General features: G+C 37.3%; 1 protein-coding gene across 2 annotated transcripts in view; it reads left to right on the top strand.

Annotated features, from left to right (window-relative positions):
• Positions 1–23887, top strand: part of LOC150082796 (FH1/FH2 domain-containing protein 3-like) — a 763267-nt gene that overhangs the window by 578374 nt on the left and 161006 nt on the right. For both annotated transcript variants that reach the window (XM_090377607.1, XM_090377606.1), the window contains exons 13-15: positions 1922–2080; positions 10292–10380; positions 20214–20405. In XM_090377607.1, coding sequence (XP_090233733.1) covers positions 1922–2080; positions 10292–10380; positions 20214–20405 — 440 coding nt within the window. The remainder of the gene's footprint in view (positions 1–1921; positions 2081–10291; positions 10381–20213; positions 20406–23887) is intronic.

Here is a 23887-nt window from a genome sequence, read left to right as displayed (position 1 = left end):
ACAATTCTTAAAAGTTAACAGAGAGGTGAATGATATGCTTGCTTGTTACAATGGAATCTACAATGAAACGAAAAAAGCCACCGTCCAGTCATCCATTAATATGCTCTTTCATAAGGTTGAGCAGCCGACCCCTTCTAAATCTCCACAGCCCTCAACCTCCTCAGCTGCGTACTTACCAGCTGAAGACATTGATTCTGGCAACGATGCTTGAGAGGTAAAACTTACCGACATTATGCCGGTCTCCTCTGTTTTTTTGAAATTTTTTAAATTGCACACTTTTGTAATTTTTCCTGTGCACGAGATAAAAAAATTGAACAAATACATTAAATAATTCTATTCACATGTTCGTCTAACATTTCTTTTCAATCAAAACAGCAATCACAGTTGCGAGTGCTGCACAAGCATGGGGGAAATTCTGACTTACGTAAAATCTGACTTATGTTGCGTTCCGTGGAATGCAACCCTTATGTTAATTGGGGAATGGCTGCATTTTGATATATTTGGTTGAACATGCAAGTCTAAATTTTATTTTATTTCATGTTGAATTTAGCAAAAAATTCATTTACAAAAATCATAAATCTGATTTACAAAAATCAATTTTATGATTTCTGCCAATTTAATTATGGATGAAAATGTGAAAAAAGGGAAAATTGATATCCGTATACTATTAGATCATTTTAATATTATCTTGCTGTGTATACTTAGCTGCCATTATTCCTTCATTGAGATTATTTCTCCTTTTCACTAAATATCCATTGCCTGTGTGTTGATAGTCATTCATTTACCATTTAGAGCATTCACTGGCCATTACCCTAGTAAAAACAATTTTATGACACTAGTGTTTTATGAGCTACTTAAGTGGGATGCTTAAGATGCTTAACTGCAATTGCTTAATTTACAGAAATAGCATTTCTTTTCCTTTCAAAATTTTGTTATTAAAGATTCTTAATGACATCCATAATGTTGACACCTTCATCAGCTTTTGGTAAATTTGAGACAACTGCATTCTTTTCTTTATAAAGAATTTTGGGTTCTTTAAAAATAACTTTTAGCACATTATTGCTTACTATTTTTATATTTTCTGGAATTTATGGATCATAACTTCTCGACCAGTGATCTGAACATTAATTTTTCAATAAATGTGGTAAAGCTGCTCAGGACACTAAAGTTTGTAATAGTTGAAAACAAGTTATTTGAAAATATTCAAGAGTGGAAAACTTGCATTTATCCAAATAGCTTTCTGATCCCTTGGTAGAGCTATTGGACATAACATGTGTCCATTCTTATTTCCACTCTTTTACTTCCAAAGAGTTGTATTGTAACTACATCTAAATAAAAAGTTTACTTACTTTCAACTTGTTTTAACTCCTGCATTAATAATTTTTCTAATTTTCTTCTGCTATACTAAATATACTTCCTCTTAGGGCTTTCCTTAACTTGTTTTAAAGACTCAGACCTAAATAATCTTAGAATCCTAAATAATCTTTATAATAATAAGTCTCCATATCCTCAATACACATATCACTTCTGAAAACCTGTGCTCCAAAGTTAACTCATGTTATGTTTCACCTTTATATATTTTCTTATTACATTGAATTTTCTTCTGCGCAGGAATTTGCATCCAGCCATTTGTGAAAAGGGTAACAAATATTTGCCATTCAATTATTATCCTGTTTCCTTTATTTTAACATCTTTGAAATTATTTCCAAATTACTTGTTAAAGTTGTTAAATTTTGCCTTCTTTCACTTTCTCCTCTCAGAAATTTATAAACCTCAATTGGATATATTTTATTTGAAACAAAAAAAAAAAAAAAAATATATATATATATATATATATAGGCTATGCCTCCAGTTTTGTTTCTGTGTCATTTGTATTTTATATAAAATTATAACAAATAATTATGATATTATTAATTGATAGGCAAGTGCCACGAAGTCGTAAATCTTATCCTGATGATAATGATCGTAGAAAAAGTAGAAGGCATTCTTTAGGAAGTCTCAATTCTCCTTCACAGAAAAAACTAAGAGGTCCCATGTTGGACAGAATGCCCGAAGAACCACCTTATCAGTGGCAAAATAGGTAAAAAGCATTTTTATGGTATTATTATAATTGCATTTGTCATTGTTCTTATTATAATTATTATTATTATTACACATCAGCAACCTAAATAAGATAATGTATCTCCTGTGGTATGAGATTATGTACAATTTCATTAATATACGTCTTATTAATGGCTATTAAGAGATATATATATATAGTAGTAGTGGCAAATGATGCAAGAAAGCAAGCTTTTATAGCATCAGCCAAAAAAAAAAAAAAAAAAGCACTGCACACTTCTTCCATCCATAACGTTCAAGAATTGGTCTAGTTCTTTCTTTCTTTCCTGAAATTTGAACCATTCACTTCCACAACAACAGATGAAAGCCTGTTCCAACAATCAACCATCCTCTGACTGAAGGCAGAGGATGGTTGATTGTTGGAACATCTATCCTGCAACCATCCTTCTTTAACTTAAATTTAAGTCCCCTTGTATGTAGTCTCAGTAAGAGGAAGGATATCATTGACATTCAGCTTACAAAATCCATTCAAAGCCTTAAAAATCTCAGTCAGATCCCCTGCAGGTGCCTAGTCTCTAGAAGCTGCAATTTGCAGAACTGAAGCCTTTCTAGGTAAGAGCACCCTTCTGCATTCCCTTCACCAATCTGGTTGCCCTTCTCTGTATCTGTTCCAGCAGATCTACATTCTTCCTCTAGACCTGTGTATAATATTCAAGATGTGGCCTAACCATGGTCTTCTTTTGGCAAATTATCGCCTTAGTTGCTAACGTGCCAGTAAAATCAAACAGTACAAAGGGATAATCACCTCCTTATCCCTGCTAGCAAAGTTTCCTGTGTATCACTGACAAAACCCCATGAGCTGTTTTGGCAGTATATCTGCACTGTTCAGAGAATATCATATCTGACTGCACAAATACCCCCCCCCCCACCAGGTCTTTTTCATTTTCCACTACCCTGAGTGTAGTACCACACAGTTGATAAGTTACTATGGGATTACTGCTACCTGTAAACTTCACCTGCCATTTCTCAGCCCACTGACCCAATACTCCTACATCTTGTTGCAGTAGCTCACCCTCATTATTGTCATTGACCACTTTGCTTACCCACCCTGTAATTGCCCTAATTATTGTTGGTAACCACCTTTGTATCACTGCAAACTTTGACATTAAGCCTGATATACCTTCATCAGTATCATTAATAAATATTGTAAACAACAATGGGTCCAGCACTGAACCCTGGGGGACTCCACTGATAACATTAGTCCATAAAGAGCAGTGCACATTGATAACTGCTCTATGTTCTTCTAATTAACTGTCCCTTTATCCATAGCAGTAAGTTGCCCTTAATGCCACATAGCTCCAGTTTGTACAGCAGTCTTTTATGTGCAACAGTATCAAAAGCCATCCTGAAATCCAAGTATATGATATGAAAATAATCTTTTACATCCAGTTCCTTGGTCACTGCATTATAGTAATCTATCAGATTGGACAAGACCTCTCCTTAACCCCATGCTGTGACTGCAGTATAATTCCATTCCTGTCCACATAGTCCTACATTACTTTTTTAACCAGTGACTCCATTATTTTCCCCGGAACAGATGTTAAGCTGACAGATCTGTAAATACTCGTCATCTTTTGATCCCCCTTTATGAACTGGGGATACATTCGCACATCTCCAATCCATAAGTACCGCCCCTGAATCCAAGGATGCTCTCATAATTGGCTAAGGGTTTGTTCACCTCCTTTTCTGCCTCTCTAAATATGATTTTTTCTAAAAATTATTCAATTCATTGATTGGATAGATCCCATCCACCCTATGAGCCCTGGCACTCAGTCAGATTTTATACAACAACGAATGTCAGCTGTTTTTAGTCTTATTTAAAGTCAAACATTTTTAGTCGTATTTAAAAATATATATTTTAAACTGCTGATATATCTTTATCATTATTCCTTTTGACAAAGTGACCTAATTTTTTGGGTCACTAAAACATTTTAACCGTAATCTTTTCCATGACATTGGCACATTATAACCTTAGTTGCTAATGTGCCAATAACCTAAACCACTCCAGGTGCATTTTGCATGTTTAGCTTCAATAATTCCTCTCCTCTCCTCTCCTTTTCCTTTAATTTATCACAAAGTCATTTAGCTCCCCATTAAAGTTTGATAAACTTATGGAAACCCCTCCTTTAAAGAATTCCTCTTGTGAAAATGTAGATGTAAAATATCTATTGAATTTATCAGCAACCTTAGCAGGGTCATCAACAGTTAATCCAGTGACATCAAGTGGTTCAATGTTTCTAAAGAATAGAAGTCTTTGCTGCTTTTCTTTCTATTCTTTGCCAGCAGCATCTTTTATATTTCTCTTATATTTATATATGATACTAAATAAACTATGAGCAGACACAATTTGGCCTCAGTAGGTCTTTGTGTCGTTAAGCCGAATACCAACAACAGCCAGCAGGTTCTCATAACCTGCCTTAACTTGCCTAAACTCCTTTGTGACTTGATTATGCACTAATGTATGTCTACCATAGGCTTCTGGATCACCTGATAATTTATATGCATCCCATGCACTTTTCTTCTTTGCCACTTGTCTCAGTAGCTCATCTGGCATCCATTTAAGTTTGTCTTGAATAATATTTCTTAATTAGTATGAAAAGCCTAGTAGCGTCTATGATTAATTCCCTGAATGCTTTTCATTTCGAATTTGATGTTGGTAACCTTATCAGTCAGTCCCACTGCATAGAATTTAAAAACTGTCTGAGACCACTGTAGTCACCCTTACGAAAGCAAAAGCCTTTCCCTTTTTCCTTGACAGTAGTTATGTCTTTAATTAAATTCCACATTAGTACACTGTGATCACTGCCACTCAGTGGTTCTTTTGCCTTCAGATTCTTAATGCAGGTAGAATCACTGCTGATAATCAGATCAAAAATATTGCTTCCTCCTGTTGCCTCTCTAACATGCTGTTGCAGAAAACAGTCATTCAGGAAAGAACTCTAGCTCTAATCTACAAAGCAATATTCCTGCCAATTATCTCCTATGGAGCTGCAGTCTGGTTATCCAGGGCAACCATAATCAGAAACAAAAGTAAACTAGATCTGTACAGAGAATTATCCTGTTAACCATAACCAGAGCCTCCCACAAAGTCAGCACTCCAGTTTTGCAGGGATGGCTGGCACCCTCCCACTTGACCTTGAGATTATACACTGTAGAAATTACCCTGGGTCTTGCTAACAACATCAGGCAAGAAAGAAAGAAAGAGAATCACCACACTGCTACTTCAGCAGTGGCAAACAAATTGGGAACAATCTATGAAAGGGGAAGTGGTAATCAGGAAATTCCTGCCTCCAGTCTCCCTGGTCTGCCCTGGTAAACCTCTGCCATGGTATGACCCTAGTTTATTCACTACCCTTTTCCTGACAGGCATGGCTCATTCAGGACTAAACTATTTTGCCTTGGACTGATTGAAAACTTCAGCTGTTCCTACAGTGCTGCTGAGGACTGGGCCCACCTGTGCTTAACTTGTCCAAATTATAACAATCAGAGGAGTATCCTGATCACTAAGATTGGCCCTCTGCCTCACAACAATGAACAACTACTGATAACAGAAGAAAGTTATTATAAAGCTTTTGCACAGATTATCCAATAGGTTGTTGAACTAAGATGCTACACCTTAAATCCTGTGCTAGTCTCTGGCACACCACAAACTAACAAACCGCCAAAAAGTGAGTGATGGACTCATCAGATTTGACAACACCAAAATGACTTTTAACATCTGATCAGTTTTGGGGCCATGTTTATGTGAATGTACTGTGCTTGAAGTGATTGAATGTGTGTCTGCATGATTTAGGTGAATGTGTATTGAGGCATGCATGCAACTGAGTGAATGTGCATTTTGGGTACTCATGAGTGAACAGATGAATGTGGATGAGTGTGAGCAAATTCTTCTGTTCTTTATGGATATGTATCTCCTGGGTGAAAGTTGATGTAAGGAAAGTGTGCCAGTATACAATTTTATTGTTTGTGTTGAATTTTGCTTAATCCCTGCCATGGACTACCACTGAGGTTTCAAAGTTGAGTATAAAAATTAATAGCATAAAATGATGGATGTAAGTGGCATAAAATCCAAAGACAGCTTGTGCTGTTTTTAGGAGGGGTCTCCACCCCTCCTACCCAGATGGCCCTTTTAAAAGTTAGGACCAAAAATACCTCCTCTTGATGGTCTTGGACTTGGCTGGGAGTTACTTTTTTGGAAAAATTGGGCAAATAACAAATATTATGTGAAAAATTAGTCCCACTAGGGGTACAGGCTATGAGGTACCTGATATCGCCCCCTGAATATGCCTGTACAATGAGACATAGAAGTTACTTGCCATTTCCAACATATAGAATTAACTGGGGGGGGGATCCACTTTTGCCTGAAAATTTGGAGGGATTCATGGGAACTGATCAGAAACTTCTCCACAGGTGTAACCTCACTTGTTAATTGAGATGGAAATGTTCAAATTATTCTCAAACCCTCCTCTCTTCTTCCAGTGACTACTTCTGGTCCAATATTAGCCTATGATTACTTGTATCGTGGTCACTGGTTTGGTTTGCTTTGAAGCATTGGAACAGTGTAAAAACTTCTGGACAGAGATTATTTGCCCTACCTCCCTCTCCTCCACTTTTGGTGGCTTCTTCCAGTTCCATATCCTGGAAGAATGCCCTTTCTTGATTCTGAATGGAAGGAATCTGGGAACTCTCTCAAAATTACAGACAAGGACAACCTTTTCTCCTGATTTAAATTCCAAAAAAAGCCCAACCTTCCTGTCTTGTACTTCTGGTATGTGTCCTCAGGTATTCTGATGGAAATCTATGGCACTCATATCGGGTGAGTAAAAGAAAAGCAGGGCAAGCATACTAGCATGAATGTCTTGGCATGCCTGGATGGGATAGGATAAACATCTCCCCCTGTGCTGAGCCTGAGTGACCTTAGCCTGCAAAAAAAAATTGCATTATTTTATTTTCACAGAGCTGTAACAAGAATAACTGCATGAATGCTTAAGGAGAATGAGTTTGTCTCAGTTAAAAATTAGTGATGTTCATATTCAGGATGCTGTGGTTTAGTCTGTGTACAAGAATGAAGTGAATGAGTGAAAGTGTGAATGCATATTGTTGTCTATTGTTTCTTTTTGTGCACCCTGAATATATGTACAAAAAAAATCTTAAAATATCTTGTGGGCATGTAAGTATGATAGGAGTACAGCTGGTTGGTGTGCTTGTGTTGTGCACTCTATGGATAGCAGTTCCCCCCCCCCCCATAATCATGACTGCAGTTGGTGAATAACCAATTTTGGAAGCCCCCAAAATGCCCTTGCTGATTTATTGTCTCAGTTGGCATAGTGTGGGATGCTGACACTAGTTTAAATTGATCTGGCTAGTATGGGAATGTCAGATTCTTCTGACCATATATATATTTTCAAGATGATGGCCAAAATCCCCACATAGGGCACCTTAGTCCTATGACTTTAATCCTTCCATTATCAAACTCTGGGCATTGCCCATTCTCCCATGTCCTATCTTAAATCTTTGTATGGTGTACCCTACCTCCCTAAATACTTCTGCTACTCTTAACAGTCCCCCTCCCCAGTGGAGGTGTGTTCCCTCTGCAGGAGTGCTCCTTCTATTCCCTATTCTTCCAATCTCTGGTGATAGCCTTCTTATCATTCACCCTCTTCACCTATTTTTCAAAGCTCAAACTGTCACCTCACACTCCTTTCCAACAAAACCCTTCTTTTTTTTTAGTGCCTTTCCTGGTAAGCTCAGGAGAAGCCATGGTTTGCCCAGATAAAGCATGTAATCTCTACTACCCGCCTGGCTCTGCAGTTTTCCATGATTTTCCATAAGAGGCCAGATGAACAAAACTCTACATTACACTACATAAACCACATATCACTCACACTGTCTAGCCTTTACAGGGTATTGTATTCAACACAAAAGAACTTATCACAATGTTGTGGGAATCTACTGATACCACTTGCCCCTAAACATTATGTACTATGTCCAGTCAAAATATTATGACTACTGTCCCTGTGTTTTAGCAATCGGCCATTTCTTCAGCCTGGTGACAACATGTCGTGGTATATGTGATACTGCAGTTTGGGTGCACAAACCAAGTTTTAACTTATATGCAAATCTAGCAGAAAGCTGTTTGGGTGAACAATTGTTTTTCACATTTCTGGTTTGTATTGAAAATGGTGAAATCTGAACAGTATGTGAACATTACAACAAAATTTAAACCTTGAAGATCAGTTTAAAATATTTTTGTGAGGGGAAAATTTTTGCCTGAAGATCAAGAAGCAGTTACTCATCAACATCTCGAAATTTTTGAAACATCAATGAAGTTTGTACCATCATTTTAATGATTTGATGACTGTGACCATTTGAGAAACTGCTGAGATGTCTCTTTCACTTGGTTTGGTTTGGGCTGTTTTGACCAAGTATTTGGGCATGAGGTTAGTAAGCAACAAGCAGTCTCACTTGAAATCAAAGACAGCATTAGGTCATCATTTCATCTGAGTTACTCAAGCAAGGCTGTGTTGGATTCTGCATTTTTAACAAAAATTATGACAGCTGTGATGAACCTTGGGTGTATGGTTGAGATTGAGAGACCAAGATCTCAATGGAAAACATTGTTACTAAGACAAGCCAAAAAAGGTACAGCAATTAAAATAACATGTGGAAGTCATGCTGATTGCATTTTTTTTAATGAAGGCATGATTTTATTGGAATTCATTCTGTGAGATGTCACTGTTTATGTAGCCTAATACCAAGAAATTTTAAAATGGTTGAGAGATGCAATCCACTATAAACTGTCCTGAAAAATGGTTGGCTCCTTCACCATGTCACACATCACTCATTGTCCAGCAATTTTTGAGAAACAAAAAAATATTTCCAATTCAAGAAATTGAATCAAATTTCATTAGACTGGTTCAAGTATTCAAAAAAGAAGACTACCAAATATGTTCTAAAAAGTGGCAGGCACAAGGAACAAATATGTTGCAGAAGAAATTATGATGAAGAATATTAAGAATGTAAATATTCTTGATATAATTTTATTCATTGAATAAAATAAAATTTTTCAACATTCACTGAACTTTTTGATCACACACACACACACACACACACACACACACACACACACACACACACACACACACACACACACATGTGTGCAAAACAAGGACCAACACTATTTCTAAAGGTTACAACCACAAAATCTTTACTTAAGGTACTCTTTACTGATGAGAGTAGATAGATTCAGTCTCAGCAGCGATTCTGGATGTCAGCTAATCTGGCGAGAGGTTGGCACACGGTATCACCCATGGCAGCAAACATCACTGAAAATGATCGATATGGTGGTCAAGGTGTTCTTGTCTGGGGAGGCATCATATTGGATGGATGTACACAACTCCAGATACTGTAACTGGTGCATGCTACTGATGTGCGTCTGTTCCAAGGTGCCATTGGCCCCGAGTTCATGTTTATGGATGATAATGCCACACACCATCGCACTGCAGCTGTGATATGCTTTTGGAAAGGAAGGACATTGTTCGTATGGATTGGCCTGGCCTGCCCGTGCCTCCGATTTAAATCCCATCAAACACATATGGGATGCTCTGAGGAGACAACCAGCAGCACATCCACACCCACCAGAAAACGTTCACCAGCTGAAGATGGCACTGACAGGAATGGACAGGCAGTGCAAGAACTTATCAACAACATTGTTCTAAGTTTGGACAGGCAGTGCAAAGCCTGCATCGACATTAGGGGTGCCCATATCTCCTACTGAAGACCACCTCTTCCCTTTGTTCCATCTTTGGCAGTGATACATCTGTATTATGGCAGCCAGTGCTATGTTGCCATTTTTGAATAAAGTCCCTCTGTACCGTTTTGTTTTGGTTGTTGTGTCGGCATTGTTTCCTTCTTCATTTCTGTACATCACGAGGTTCCTTTGGTATGCTTTTCCCATATCCAGCCACTCCTGTGAGAAGCTACAGGTGAAAACCTGACTGGTCCTTAAATTTTGCACACCAGTGTACATATAAACAGGGTGAAAGCTTTATAAATTGCCAGTTAATTTTCATTAACAAAATATAATGTGTTAATTAAGTTAGAAGTATGCCACCATAATTTCCTTGATAAATTCTAAATAAATAGCCATCATAAGAATATTAAATTTTTGCAGCCATGAAAATCAAATAGAAGAGTCTAATAGAAAGCTGGACTATGGAAAAGGTTCCCTGCAGATGAATGGAACGCTTCCTGGGCAGGCAGGTGAATAATTTTCTCTTTGAATTATACTTTGTAACAAAAAAAAAAAAAAAAAAAAAGAAGAAGAGAGAAATGAAAAGAAGTTGAGTCTATATTTAACTCTTTCTCATATGTATTTTGTGTGATCAGTATTAGCAGAGGCATATGACGCAAGAAAGCAAGCTTATACAGCATCAGCCAAAAAAAAAAAAAAAAAAAAAGAAACTTCCAATTTCATCCATCCATTCACTCCAAACGTTTGTCCACTTCTTGACTTTATTTAAACAATCAACTTCCACAACGACAGATGGAAGTTTGTCCCGGCAATCAAATACCTGCTGGCTAAAGGCAAATTTACTCACATCTATACTACAACTGACTTTCCTCAATTTGAGTTTATGCCACCTCAGGTTTGTAATCTGAGCAAGAGGAAATATCCCATTAGCATTGAGCCTGCTCAAACCATTCAAGGCCTTATACACCTCAATTAGATCACCTTCCAGGTGCCTAGTCTCCAGATGCCTGCAATTTGCAGAACTTAAGCCTTTCTTGGTAAGAGCACCCTTTCGTTGCCCTCACCAATCTTGTTGCCCTTCTCTGTACTCATTCTAGTACTTCTGCATCCTAGCTAAAATCAGGCCTCCAGACCTATATGCAGCACTCAAGGTGTGGCCTGACCATTGCCTCATACAAGGGAGTAATCACCTCCTTATCCCTCCTAGCAAAATTCCTATAAATCATTGACAAAACCCCATGACCTACTCTGGCTGCCTGCCTGTACTGCTCAGAAAACTTCATATCTGACTGCACAATTACCCCCAGGTCTCTTTCATTTTCCACTACCCCGAGTGTAACACCACATAGTTGGTACATTTCTCTGGGGTTACTGCTACCCATATGCAGTACTTTGCATTTGTTAAAGTTCAGTTGCCACTTCTCAGCCCATCTGCCCAACCTTTCTAGCATACTGTCATTAACAACCCTGCCAACCTTTGTATCATCAGCAAACTTCTACATTATCTGATATACTTTCACAATATCATTGATAAATATACAAAACAACAATGGGCCCAACACTGAACCCTGGGGGACTCCACTAATAAAGTACTCCACAAAGAGCAGTGTCTATTGATTGGCACGCTCTGTCTTCTCTCACTCAACCATCCCTTTATCCATTGTAGCAACTTGCCCTTAATGCCATACTCTCCAATTAGTACATGTACAAGCAGTCTTCCATGTGTTCCATGTATCAAAAGTGTTCCTGAAATCCAAGTATATGATATCAGAATTATTTTTTACATCCAGTTCCTTTGTGACTACATCATAGTATCTAATCAAATTGGTCAGACAAGACTTCCCTTTAACAAACCTATAATGTGTCTGAAATATTAGTGTGGTCTTGACTAGATGATCCTGTAATGTCTTTTTAACCAGCAACTCCATTATTTTCCCCAGAACAGAAGTTAAACTAACTGGTCTGTAATTACTTGTGTTACCCTTTGTTCCCCCTTTGTGAATTGGAGATACATTTGCATAGCTCTAGTCCATGGGGACCTCCCCCGAGTACAAAGATGCTCTCATAATTATGGCTAAGGGTTTGCTTACTTGCTTTGCTGCTTTGTTTCTTATAACTGGATAGATCCCATCTACCCCAGGTGTCTTTCTTATGTTAACTTCAACAATTTCTCCTCCACTTTGCTCTCAATTATTACAAAATCATTAAGCTCTCTGTTAGAATTTAATAAGCTTCTGTTCTCCACTTTCCTGCAGAATTCCTCATGTGTGAATGTGTGCAAAATACTCATTCAGTTTGTCAGCTATCTAAGCAGGATCACCAACAGTTAAACCATCGATATCAAGTGGACCAATCTGATTCATCCTCTTCCTTATAGTTTATATAAGTAAAGAAGCCTTTGCCATTTTTCTTTCATCATTTGCCAAAAATTTCTCATAGTAATAGTAATTGAGGCATGTGATACAAGAAAGCAAGTGTATCAACTTATGTAGCATCAGCCAAAAAAAAAAAAAAAAAAACCATTCCCTCTAAATGTTTGTCCAGTTCCTCCTTGAATTTATTTAAGCTATCAATTTCCACGACAGTTGGAAGTTTGTTCCAGCAATTAACCACCTGCTGGCTAAAGGCAAATTTCCGCACCTCTATTCTACAACTGTCTTTCCTCAATTTGAATTTATACCCCCTTAGGTTTGCAATCTGAGCAAGTGGAAGAATCCCATCAGAATTCAGTGTGTTCAACCCATTCAAGGCCTTATACACCTCTATCAGATCACCTCGCAGGTGCCTAGTCTCCAGCTTCTGCAGTTTGCAGAACTTAAGCCTCTCTTGGTATGAGGATCCCTTCATTCCCCTCACCAATCTTGTTGTCGTTCTCTGTACATGCTCAAGCAAACTTACATCCTTCCTAAAATGAGGCCTCCAAACCTGTACGCAGTACTCAAGGTGTGGCCTGACCATTGCCTTATACAAAGGGATAATCACCTACTTTTTCCTGGTAGCAAAATTTCTGTATATCATTGACAAAACCCCATGACCTGCTCTTGCAGTCTGTCTGCATTGCTTAGAAAACTTCATATCTGACTGCACAATTACTTCCAGGTCTTTTTCATTTTCTACCACTCTAAGTGTAGTACCACAGAGTTGGTAGAGTTGGTACATTCCTCTGGGGTTACTTCTGCCCAAATGCAGTACTTTGCATTTGTCAATGTTAAACTTCAGTTACCACTTCTCAGCCCATCTGCCCAAATTTTCTAGATCCTGTGACATTGCACACTGCTATTACTGTCATTAACAACCCTGCCAACCTTTGTATCATAATCTGCCTTTGTAATTTTATTATGGTGGTTTTATGTTTTAGAAAAATTTATATGTACACAGTGGACAGAAATCATGGGATACCGACCTAGTAATGGGTAGGCCTACCCTTTGCCCGGATAAGGGCAGTCACACGGTGAGGCATTGAGTTTGCTAGTTCACGAAAGCATTCCACAAGTATTTCCATCCGTGCTTGCTGCACCGCTGTCCATAATTCCATCACATTCCTGGGTGGAGGATCCAAAGCTTGAACAGACCTTTCCACAGCATCCCAAAGATGCTTCATAGGGTTAACGTCTGATGAAAGGGAAGGCATTCCATGGTGGTAAAATCTGTGGAATGTTCTCTGAACCATGTTCTAGTCACCACAGCTCTGTGGGGAAGCACATTGTCCTGCTGGAAGAGTCCATTGCCCTGTGGGTGCATGATGACCATGAAGGGATGCAGATGGTCTGCAAGGATGGACACATAACCTGAACGTTCAGAGATGCATCATACCAGAGGTCTCAACGCGTGTCAGTTGAACATGCCCCAATCCATTACCAACCATCCACCTGCCTGAACAGTTCCTTGTTGATATGATGGGTGCATAGCTTCATGCAGTTTCTGCCAGATACACACTCTCCTGTCCACTTGAAATAACTGGAACCTGGAAAGAACTCATTGAACCAGGAGACCTGTCTCCAATCATCCAAGGTCCAGTGCTGATGTTCTTTTGCCTAGTTGTGACATAGAGTCCTGTGTTGTGGTGTTAGCAATGGGACTCTGATGGGTCGGCGGCTCCCACAACCTATTGAAGCTAATGATTGAAGTCAACAGTGATTTGTGCCATTGTTGCTCTCTGGTTGGCTGAAGTAATGCAAGATAGACGTTGATGGCCATGTTCATCCACCGTCTTTCTCCACCCACAGTGCTGTCCATGATGAGATGTTATTGTAGAAATGATATATTACTGATACACCCTTGATACCGTCATACAGGGATACTGCAATTTCTGTATCACGCATGGATTACAGAGTGACCCATACATCAGGCACCCACTATCATCCCTCTTTCAAAGTCAGTTAACTCATGACGTTTATCCATACTGACATCCAATTACCTTCTACGTGAATGCAGTGATGCAGAGTGTTTCAAAAATACGGGGCATAACTTCAGGAATGAGTTCTCATATGTAGACAATAAAAATATTTTTTATGAACATAGTTCCGGAAATGCTTGGTTCCCGAGTTATTAACTGGAATGTCTTATCTCCCGCAGGTGATTTCCTTCATCACAAGGTACTGACAGAATCTGTTGGTTTTCCATTCCGACCCTGTACTCCAATCAGGAGCAAGCGGATATGCACTTTATGTACAGTTTGGCGGACGGCAGTGCTCTGGAGGCTCATCATTTGTACCACAAAAGGAAGATTCCCAGAATGAAGATGTCCAGACAGGAAAACGTTTGAAGGTAGCCATCGTCGCCTTTGTGAACATGGGACCTTTACACCTTGTGTTGCCGACAGAGGACAACCAAGATTTACGACTCCTGAAGTAGAGGAGGAGATTTTGGATGTTGTGCATGCCACTCCTGGAATCAGCACACGCAGAATAGCAATGCAACTGGCTGTTCAATGTTCGACTATTTGGAGAGTGTTGCGAGAACACCAACTGTATCCTTACCATCTGCAATGGGTACGGGCCTAGTCACCAGCACATTACCCTGTGCGAGTAATGTTCTGCCAGTGGTTCTTGCAGCAGTGTAGTAGAACTCTTCACTTTCCTGTCTTAGTGATATTCACAGATGAAGTACAGTTCACACAAGATGGAATCCAAAACTTTCACAATCAGCATGTATGGGCTAAGGAAAACCCACATACAGTTCTTCCATCACATCACCAACAGCGGTTCAGCCTCAACATCTGGGCGGGTGTGTTTGGTGATAACTTATTTGGGCCCCATGTACTTCCAAACAAACTCACAGTGCAGGCGTAAACTTTCTGGAAAACAACATGCCTGATTTCTTGGATGACATGCCACTGATCATTCGTCAACAAGCACACTTCATGCACGATGGTGCTCCTGCAAATTTTAGCCACCTAGCCCACAATTACCTGAATCGAAGGTTTCTTGGTCGGTGAATAGGTAGAAGTGGACCAACTGCCTGGCCTCCACACTCACCTAATTTAAACTCACTAGATTTCTTCTTGTGGGGCCATTTAAAGTCATTGGTGTATTCGACTCTGGTAGCTAATGTGGAAACTCTCCACAATTGAAATGTGGCAGGTTGTGAGACAATTCGAAACATGTCAGGAATTTGGCATCATCTTTGCGAGTCCATGAGACGTCGATGTGAGGCCTGTATTCCAGCAGAAGATGGACATTTTGAACAATTACTATAAGGTGATGTGAACAGTTAAGTGTCATAGACAGACCTTCAAAACTCGGAAACCAAGCATTTCCAGAACTATGTTGATATAAAATATTTTTATTGCCTACATATGAGGAACTCATTTCTGAAGTTATGCTGTGTATTTTTGAGACACCCTGTATACCTGCCAAGCAGTGGGTTCATCCACTAGCGAGAGGGGTGAGAGCGTCGTGTTGTCCAGGAAACAGGTATCCCATGAATTCTATCCTTTCAGTGTATTACATAAATGTATACCAATATTGTCTATGAGCATGTGGTATTCATATAATAATTTGTTTTTTTTTCTGCATTTACCACGACTAATGAAGGTGTAAGTTATATTCAGACTCATAATGCTGTTTGTGGATATTTAGGTCTGAAGCATAATACTGTTTTTGGCACCAAGTTTTGCAGTACTTATGAAACCTATTTTGGAATGCCTAAGGGTGAACATGACAGTTTATGTTGCACCTTGAATATGATGAGTCAGTCTTTTGTTGCAGCTTGAATATGATGAGAGCCCACAAACCATCATGATGGCTGCTACTTTTGTTTGGTGGATATATCATAGTTTAAAAATCTGAGGATTGAAAAGCTGTAGTGTATTTCAACATACTTTCCTCTATTGCTCCGTTGCGAGTGAAGATCTCCCAGTTCCCAATTCATCTTCTAGAGAAGAATCTGGTAAACAGGATAACTGGAATTATGCCTGAGAAATCTGTTCAAATAAAATACCACATTTCTAATCAGCAAGAATTGGTTGGCTAGGTATGAGACGCATCTAACCAAATCCAATGTGGATTTCCTGATATACCTATAAAAGACTGGAATCTACTGGATCACGATGCAAGACTTTCACATATATCGTAAGATATACACAATGGCCAGAAAAATATGAACCTTTGTATTAAGACAGTTACAGACAGATGAAATGCAAATAAATGTGAGTAAATGCAAATGAAACTGTGACATGGGGTGATGATGTGTTGCCTTGTTTAGTATAAAGACTGCACAGGCTGTTATACTACCATATTCCGAAGCCAGAATGGGAAAAGTGTGTGATCTTTCAAACTTTGAAAATGGTCTTATTGTGGATGCACATTTAACAGGAGGAATGATTCAAGAAATGAAAGACATAACTGGTTTCTTAAAGGTTTTTAATGATTGGAAACAAGCGGTTCTTCCATATCTCAAAGGCATAAATGTAGAAGAAAAAATACATCAAGAGCGAAGCTGTCCTACTCTAAGGAGTAGGGTATGGCTATACAGAAAAATAGGAATCTAATGCAGCAAATAACATCTGAATTCAACCAAGCCCAGAACTACCCTATTTCAACCCATACCATGCACAAAGAATTGAAGAAATTGAGTATTGACAGTCACCTAGAAAAACAGAAATATCTGCTTGCAGATGTTTCTGTTTTTTTCAGGTGACTGTGCAGTGGTGCCAAGAACATTGTGATGTGACAGTGGAGAGTGCAACAATGTCATTTGGTCAGACGAATCACAATACACTTTGTTTTGCATTCATGGTAGGCAGTGTGGCAAGAACCTCATGAAGCAATATACACTGTTTGCCTTGTTAAGACAACCCAAGCATCTGGAGGTGGTATCATGGTATGGGGAGTGTTGTGTTGGCACAGAATGGTAATCTTGATACTGGTGGAATGTCACATGTCATCCAGGGATTACCTGAATTTTGTATCAGATCTACTGCACCTCAAAATGTTACACTTTCATCCTGAAGGTGATTGACACATTATAGGTGATAATACAACAGCAGATCATGCCAGAATAATTCAAGAATCGATTGGAGAATATGACATGGATTTCCACATTTTCACCATCATTCCTGGTCCCCACATTCACTTGATCTCAATCGTATTGAGAATGTTTAGGATATGCTGGAAAGATATATTTGGCAACGAAGTCCTCTTTCTTCAACCTTGTCACAGCTATGTGATAATTTGCTGGAGGAATGGTTACAATTAGACCAAAACACACTAAAACACCTTACAGAATCCATGCTGCACTGCACTTGAGGTGGCCTGATTTGATACTGAATAAAGGTTCATTTTTTTTTTTTTTTTTTTTTTTGGCCAGTGATGTGTACATATACAGTTTTACACAGTTGCAGAATCACTGTACTAATGTTTTGTTTTGATTGATCTTTACGAAGAAGTTAGTATTTGTTACAATCCAGAACAGCAATCTCTTTTTATTGACAGTTTAAGTAAAATGATAGCTGTATTCCTTCAAAATGGGAATATATAGTTGCCAATTCTTGTTGTTCACTCTGTTCATATTAAAGACTCTGGAAATATGAAGCATGTGTTATAGAAGATCCGATATGGTCAGTGTAAATGGGTTGTCTATGGGTGACTTCAAAACATTGGAGTTCCTTCTGGGTTTGAAAAATGGTTTTACTAGGTTTACTTGCTTGCCTCTGGGGCAGCAAAACAGCAGATCACCAACACAGGAGAAGAGAATGGTCTGTCAGAATTGAATTGCAGCCTGGTACACACTGTAGTAAACAGTCTCTTAGTTTGTTCCAAAGTAAAGCAGATATTGACTTCACAAGAACTAAAAGGCAAAATGTCCAATTCTGAGCAAAATGCTTGGCAGTCATTTTGCCTCTTAGTGAATGGCTTCTTTCACTAAGACATTAAGAATGAAAATTACAAAGAACTAATTGAAGTTGATTGAAATGTTTGAAAATGATGGGAAAAATGGGATGCAGAATCTCAGTGATGCTTCATTATTTGCACTCTCACATGGATTTCTTCAGACCAAATTTGAGCCATTTTAAGTGAAGTGTATGGGGAGAGATTCCACCACAACATAGTGAATAGAGAAGAGATACCAAGAAAGATGGGATGATTAGACTGACCACAAAAAAAACAAAAAGATATTCAAATATACATTTTTGAGTAAATTTTTTTTGATTAACCCGAGGAGAATTTATACTTTTTAATTTGTGATTTGTTTAGCTTGTTTACCCAGCAAAGATTAATATTCTATTTTGTACAGAAGTTAAACATTGTTACTAAATATGATGTAGTAATAGTATTGCATATTTATTTTTCTTTCATTTCTGGATGCTGTGCAAAAATATTAAGGTCATATTCAGAATCAGCTTACCTAAATTTAGAAAGAAATAGCAAGAATTGCAAAGAAACAACCTTTTTGAAAATTTGTTACATAGTATAATACAAAATTGAAGTGTCAGTAAATGTAGGCTTACCATTATTTAAATTTACACTACAATGAATTACTTATTGCAGAAGATTCCGGAAGAACCTATAACCATTGACAAAAGAAATAGTGAGTTTGTCTTAGCAAGCATGTCGTCTCACTTCATAAGTACTTTCGGTATTCCATAATAAGCAATTCAATATAAATACTTTTGACAATAGAGAGCTATTAAGTGCTCAGTAATTCCTATATTCTATTGTATTATGAATCAATCCTATATCTAAAATAAAGGGATTACCTTTATTTTAGATATAGGAACGACATTCATTCAGCTTTAATGAAACAAAAATTATAAATATTCAACACAACTACCACAAACTACCACAAACTACTTATTGCGGAAACCTTAGAGATGAAACTTCAATCAATATCTGTAGACCATTCCTATTGTCTGATGATTGGTCACTTATACGCATGCGTGAAGAACAAACACTACAACATAAGACAAAAGTTTCGGATTAATTGTGAGTTGCTCTATTCCTGTGAACATGACACCCCGAAAAGTTCTAGTCCGACTTAAGGAATGTAGAGAATAATCCCCCCATATCTTTTTTTTTTTTTAGGCCCCTAAATTTAACTCTAAAGTCAAGCTACAGGACCAAAAGAAATAATCGGTCCATATTTATTAAGCAGTTTAGACCTTCAAAAATCTAATTTTATGTCAATCCACATAATAATTTCCTTGCTGCCAGAGGTATGGTGTTTGAAGACAGAAGTCCTGAGTGCTCATTGTTGAGATTGTATGGTCTGAACACTATGGTTCTGACAGTGGGGAAGATGTCCCACATGTTTTGCAAAATTGATATTGCCTTCCCCAAGAATTATTAGCGAGTTGGACTAGGAGAGATGGTTGGAAAAGAAGCTTCCTATATCTAAAATAAAGGTAATCCCTGTTGATTCATAATATAAATACTGTACACTGCAAGTACTCTGCACTGTGAGAAGAGAACATGCGTAAATACAAATCCGATCAAACATAAGCACAACGATAGACCTTTATATTTGTACCCCCAGTGTATTTTCCATTTTAAACTGAAAAGTACTGAAGAAGACCCATTAAGTAGTGACCATTATTCTGGAATATCTACTCCAGTGGTGTTCTATTACCTGTTCACACTCAAATTTTTTGAGCTGATTTCTTCATGGAATATAAGTTGTAAATAACACTTCAACCTTCTGGATATTCTTTTATACCTCTGTGATATATCACTTCCTACAATATCCACATAACCAACAATTTACATATTAAATGCTTATTCATCACTGTCACTTAACTTTTGGTAATGCCGTGTATGGCAGCAGCATTATGCACACCATTATTTGTTTACACAGATAAGTACTATACATTAAAATACTTTCTTTATTATATTTACTTATAAAGATGAAGTCAATGGAATTACACCAGCTTTGAGACGTCGACGAGAACGTGATGCTCGTAATAGGTCATTAATAAAAGAACAAGAAGAGAATGGAAGGGGTGCAGTATATCAGAGAACAAACAGCACATCGTCAACTGGCAGTATTGATTCAGAAAGTAGTGATAAACCATCTCTAGTCCAAAATGAAAGACCCTGTAAGTAGATTTATTAAAATAATCAATTTCCTAAATGAGATATTTTTTTGAAACAAGTCTGTGTGGAACAATGCCAAATTGTAAAAAAAGACTAATGCTCTAATTGCGAAAAAAAAGTAGAGAAACAATATTTTAATGTGATAAAAATTGTTTGACTGCATATATTATTAAAAGAAAGTAAATGATATATTTAGCTAGTTACTATTATAACTACAATGCACACATTAGAATGATAAATTTGTGCATGTTATCAAAGTCTGGATGAATTTACAGACTGCATTTTGAGTGTTAAAAGTTGGTTATAATATTCAAATCATACGATGTGTACAGATTCTGTTACTAATTATACATTTTATTACTGTTAATGTTTTTGTGAAATTGTATAAAAAATTGCTATCTGGTAAATTGATACTGATAACTTAGTTATCAGTGTCAGTTTATTCTACTTGGTGTAATTATCAAATATGCTGACTGCCATATTTTCTAAAGCTAATCTTAGCAACCTAGCAAGAGTTACAGAAGCACCTAAGTTTTTCTGACTGGCTCATTTATGACTCATTTTCTGATTGGCTCAAGTGGAAGAATGACTATCAACCATTTCATTAGCCATGCTCACAACACAACTAGGGATAATCAGTTGGTCCCAAATGCAAATCATTCCTGTGGCAGTAAATAATACTCAGAAATAGTTACACTGATTACAGCAAGTCACTACTATATATCAACTTGATCTAGATTGTATCGCTTCTGTGGAATTATACAGACAAATTGAAATCTCGCGCTTTGCTGAAAATAAGTTAAGGGCATGAAAGATGCATTCATTATATGAGTGTACAATATTATTTGAAACAGTAATTGAGTTTATGAATCAAGCTGAAAAATTAGTTAGTTTTCATGATAGCAATATCACTGACAAAAATTTACATTAATATTCTTACCTGTTAAGGGAAAATGTAAAAATGTTCATAAAATATATTGCAGCTATTTTTTCTAGAATTTTTAAGTTTATCATTGGCATTAGAAGTGAGTGGTGTGAAGACTGCTTTATGTATTTAAGAATATTTTTCTTCTTTTCTCACCCAGATTCACATTATTTGAAAATGCTTCACTTTTTTTAAATTTTGTTAGTTCGATAACTCTATGCCCCTCTTTTTATACAGGTGATCCAAAATTCAGAAAACCCAAAACTCTCATATCATGTGGCACATAATAAAATATAGTACATATTATAAAAATGAGAAATTTGGTATCAAACTTGTGCAAGGAATATAAATTATAGTAGGTGGTGAAAATACCTATATCAATATCCACAAATAGACGGTGAGCTAAAAATAACTGATTTCAAATTCTGTAAAATAAAATTATAAATGACCTATGATATGAGTGTGTTAGAATAGAATAATAGAGCAAGTCCTCAAGTTTATTCTGATCAATATGGATTTCCAAAATGTCTTCCGTCATTCTGAGCACACATATGAATTTGTGTGCTCAGAATGACGGAAGACATTTTGGAAATCTGAATGTGTGCAGCAGCATAGTTGCTGATTATAGCCCACACTCAGTACTGACAATTTTGCAGTCACATGATCCTTCAAACTAGTAATTGTAATCTTCTGGAAGATGTTTTATTTAAAGAATTTCACAGTAAAATATTGAAATACCTTTGGCCATTGAAACGGGGACCTGTGGGAAATTAAGCATCTAGGAAAATTTTTATTAAGCCATTGCATTGCCAGGTGGGAAATCTGCTGTGACCCAACCTTGCTTGAACCATTCACCATTTTCATTCTGTATACACTTCCAAATATAACCATCATGCATATGGATATATTTGTTTACTGTTACTACTTTCTTATTTTCAGAATTCCCAAAGAAATACATCTCCCGAAGAAATATAAATCCTTTTGTGCACTTAATGCACGCCACACTGTTATTTTTTTAGGAACATCCTGGCATTATAAATTGTTGAAGAGCCAAGGTCATAATCTTTTACATTTTGATTTTTACCTTTTCTCGTCTTCTGCAAATATCCAATTTCTGCTTTAATGCTAACATAATGCATCTAGTTTTTTTCCAACTTTTTGGATACCATAATGAATTGATAGATTACGGATATTACAGTATAAATACACTTGCTCGACTAACCAATACATTAATGACAGCATCTGGGCAAAGAAGACACACTTTTGTGCCTCTGTTGGTCACTTTTGGTGTAATGGGAACACTAAATACAGTGTTTTATTTTTCAACTTTTTTAAAAAAAATATTCAATTTAACATAAATTGCTGTCTTTGTAAAATTGTTTTTATTTAATGCATTTTTGTAACATTTGAATAATTCATTCTTGTTGAAACTGGGTGGGTAGGTAGTGCAATTGTCCCTTTTTTAATATGTTATTTTCAAATGTACCAGTTGAGTTGCATGAACTTTCTTAATGGACGGATGCTGGATAGAAAGAGCTTTTACTGTATTAGTTTTTGTTTAATATTCAGTTCTCTTCTTTTCATTGTAGGAAGTACTTTATAGTCTTACAAGCATCACACTGTACTGCAGAAAGGAAATTCACTTTTCTGTTTTTTTTCCCTTTTTTATTGCTACAAACTAAACTCATCTTTACCAGCTGCTTGGTAACTGGTGACACTGCTCCTGCCTTCATGTGGCAGAGTCAAAAACCAAAGAGATCAATTAAACCCAAAAGTTAAATAAAGAAAATAATGGGCAGTTAGCATTACTCCTTATAATTATATGAATGGATATCATAGGATGTAATACTTCAAAGAGGCAGCGAACAGGAACAAACTCAAATATCACTCTATTATTTGCTACACAACCAGTGGAAGAACGTCTCCATTCTTCATTCATGGAATACTGAAGCAACAGCAAGGACAACTAAGTCATTTAAACATCACTGATTGAGAGACTTGTTAGTAGAGCCAGTAAACCTAAGCATTTTAAAAAACGAAACAGAACAACAAACCTCAGTGGGATCCTGGTAGTGCTCCCCTGGGAATTACCAGGCTCCCCATTGAAACCACACACACACACACCTAATATACTATAATAATTAATGATAAACACCAGCCAGGAATTAAACTAAAAATTTACTATACAATGAAATAATATACAATGAAATATGATGCAAATAAAATAAAAACACTGATTAAATTATAGTTAAAATATAGTTAAAAACAATAAAATTAATTAAAATAAACTAGGTTAAAAGCGATAAAACCTGGAGCTTTCGGAGAACTGCCGTCTCCTTCTTCAACAGCATACTACCAGTGCTAAGACACATCCTTAAGTAGCCGGTCCATGGCACTCATGCACGTGATCATCAGACACATGATCTACATTTTCCATGCACGTATCGGAAATGGAAGTGGCTCGGGAGCGTGTCAAACAGAAACGGTCATCCCTTCTGAGGACAACTGCCTCAAACAGGGGGTGTAAACGGATCCCCCTGTCCCTATTAATAGTATTGT

This window comes from Mastigoproctus giganteus, chromosome 7, assembly GCF_048544385.1.
Source record: "Mastigoproctus giganteus isolate SK-2022 chromosome 7, ASM4854438v1, whole genome shotgun sequence".
Taxonomy (NCBI): domain Eukaryota; kingdom Metazoa; phylum Arthropoda; class Arachnida; order Uropygi; family Thelyphonidae; genus Mastigoproctus; species Mastigoproctus giganteus.
This window is presented reverse-complemented; position numbering and strand designations above follow the sequence as displayed.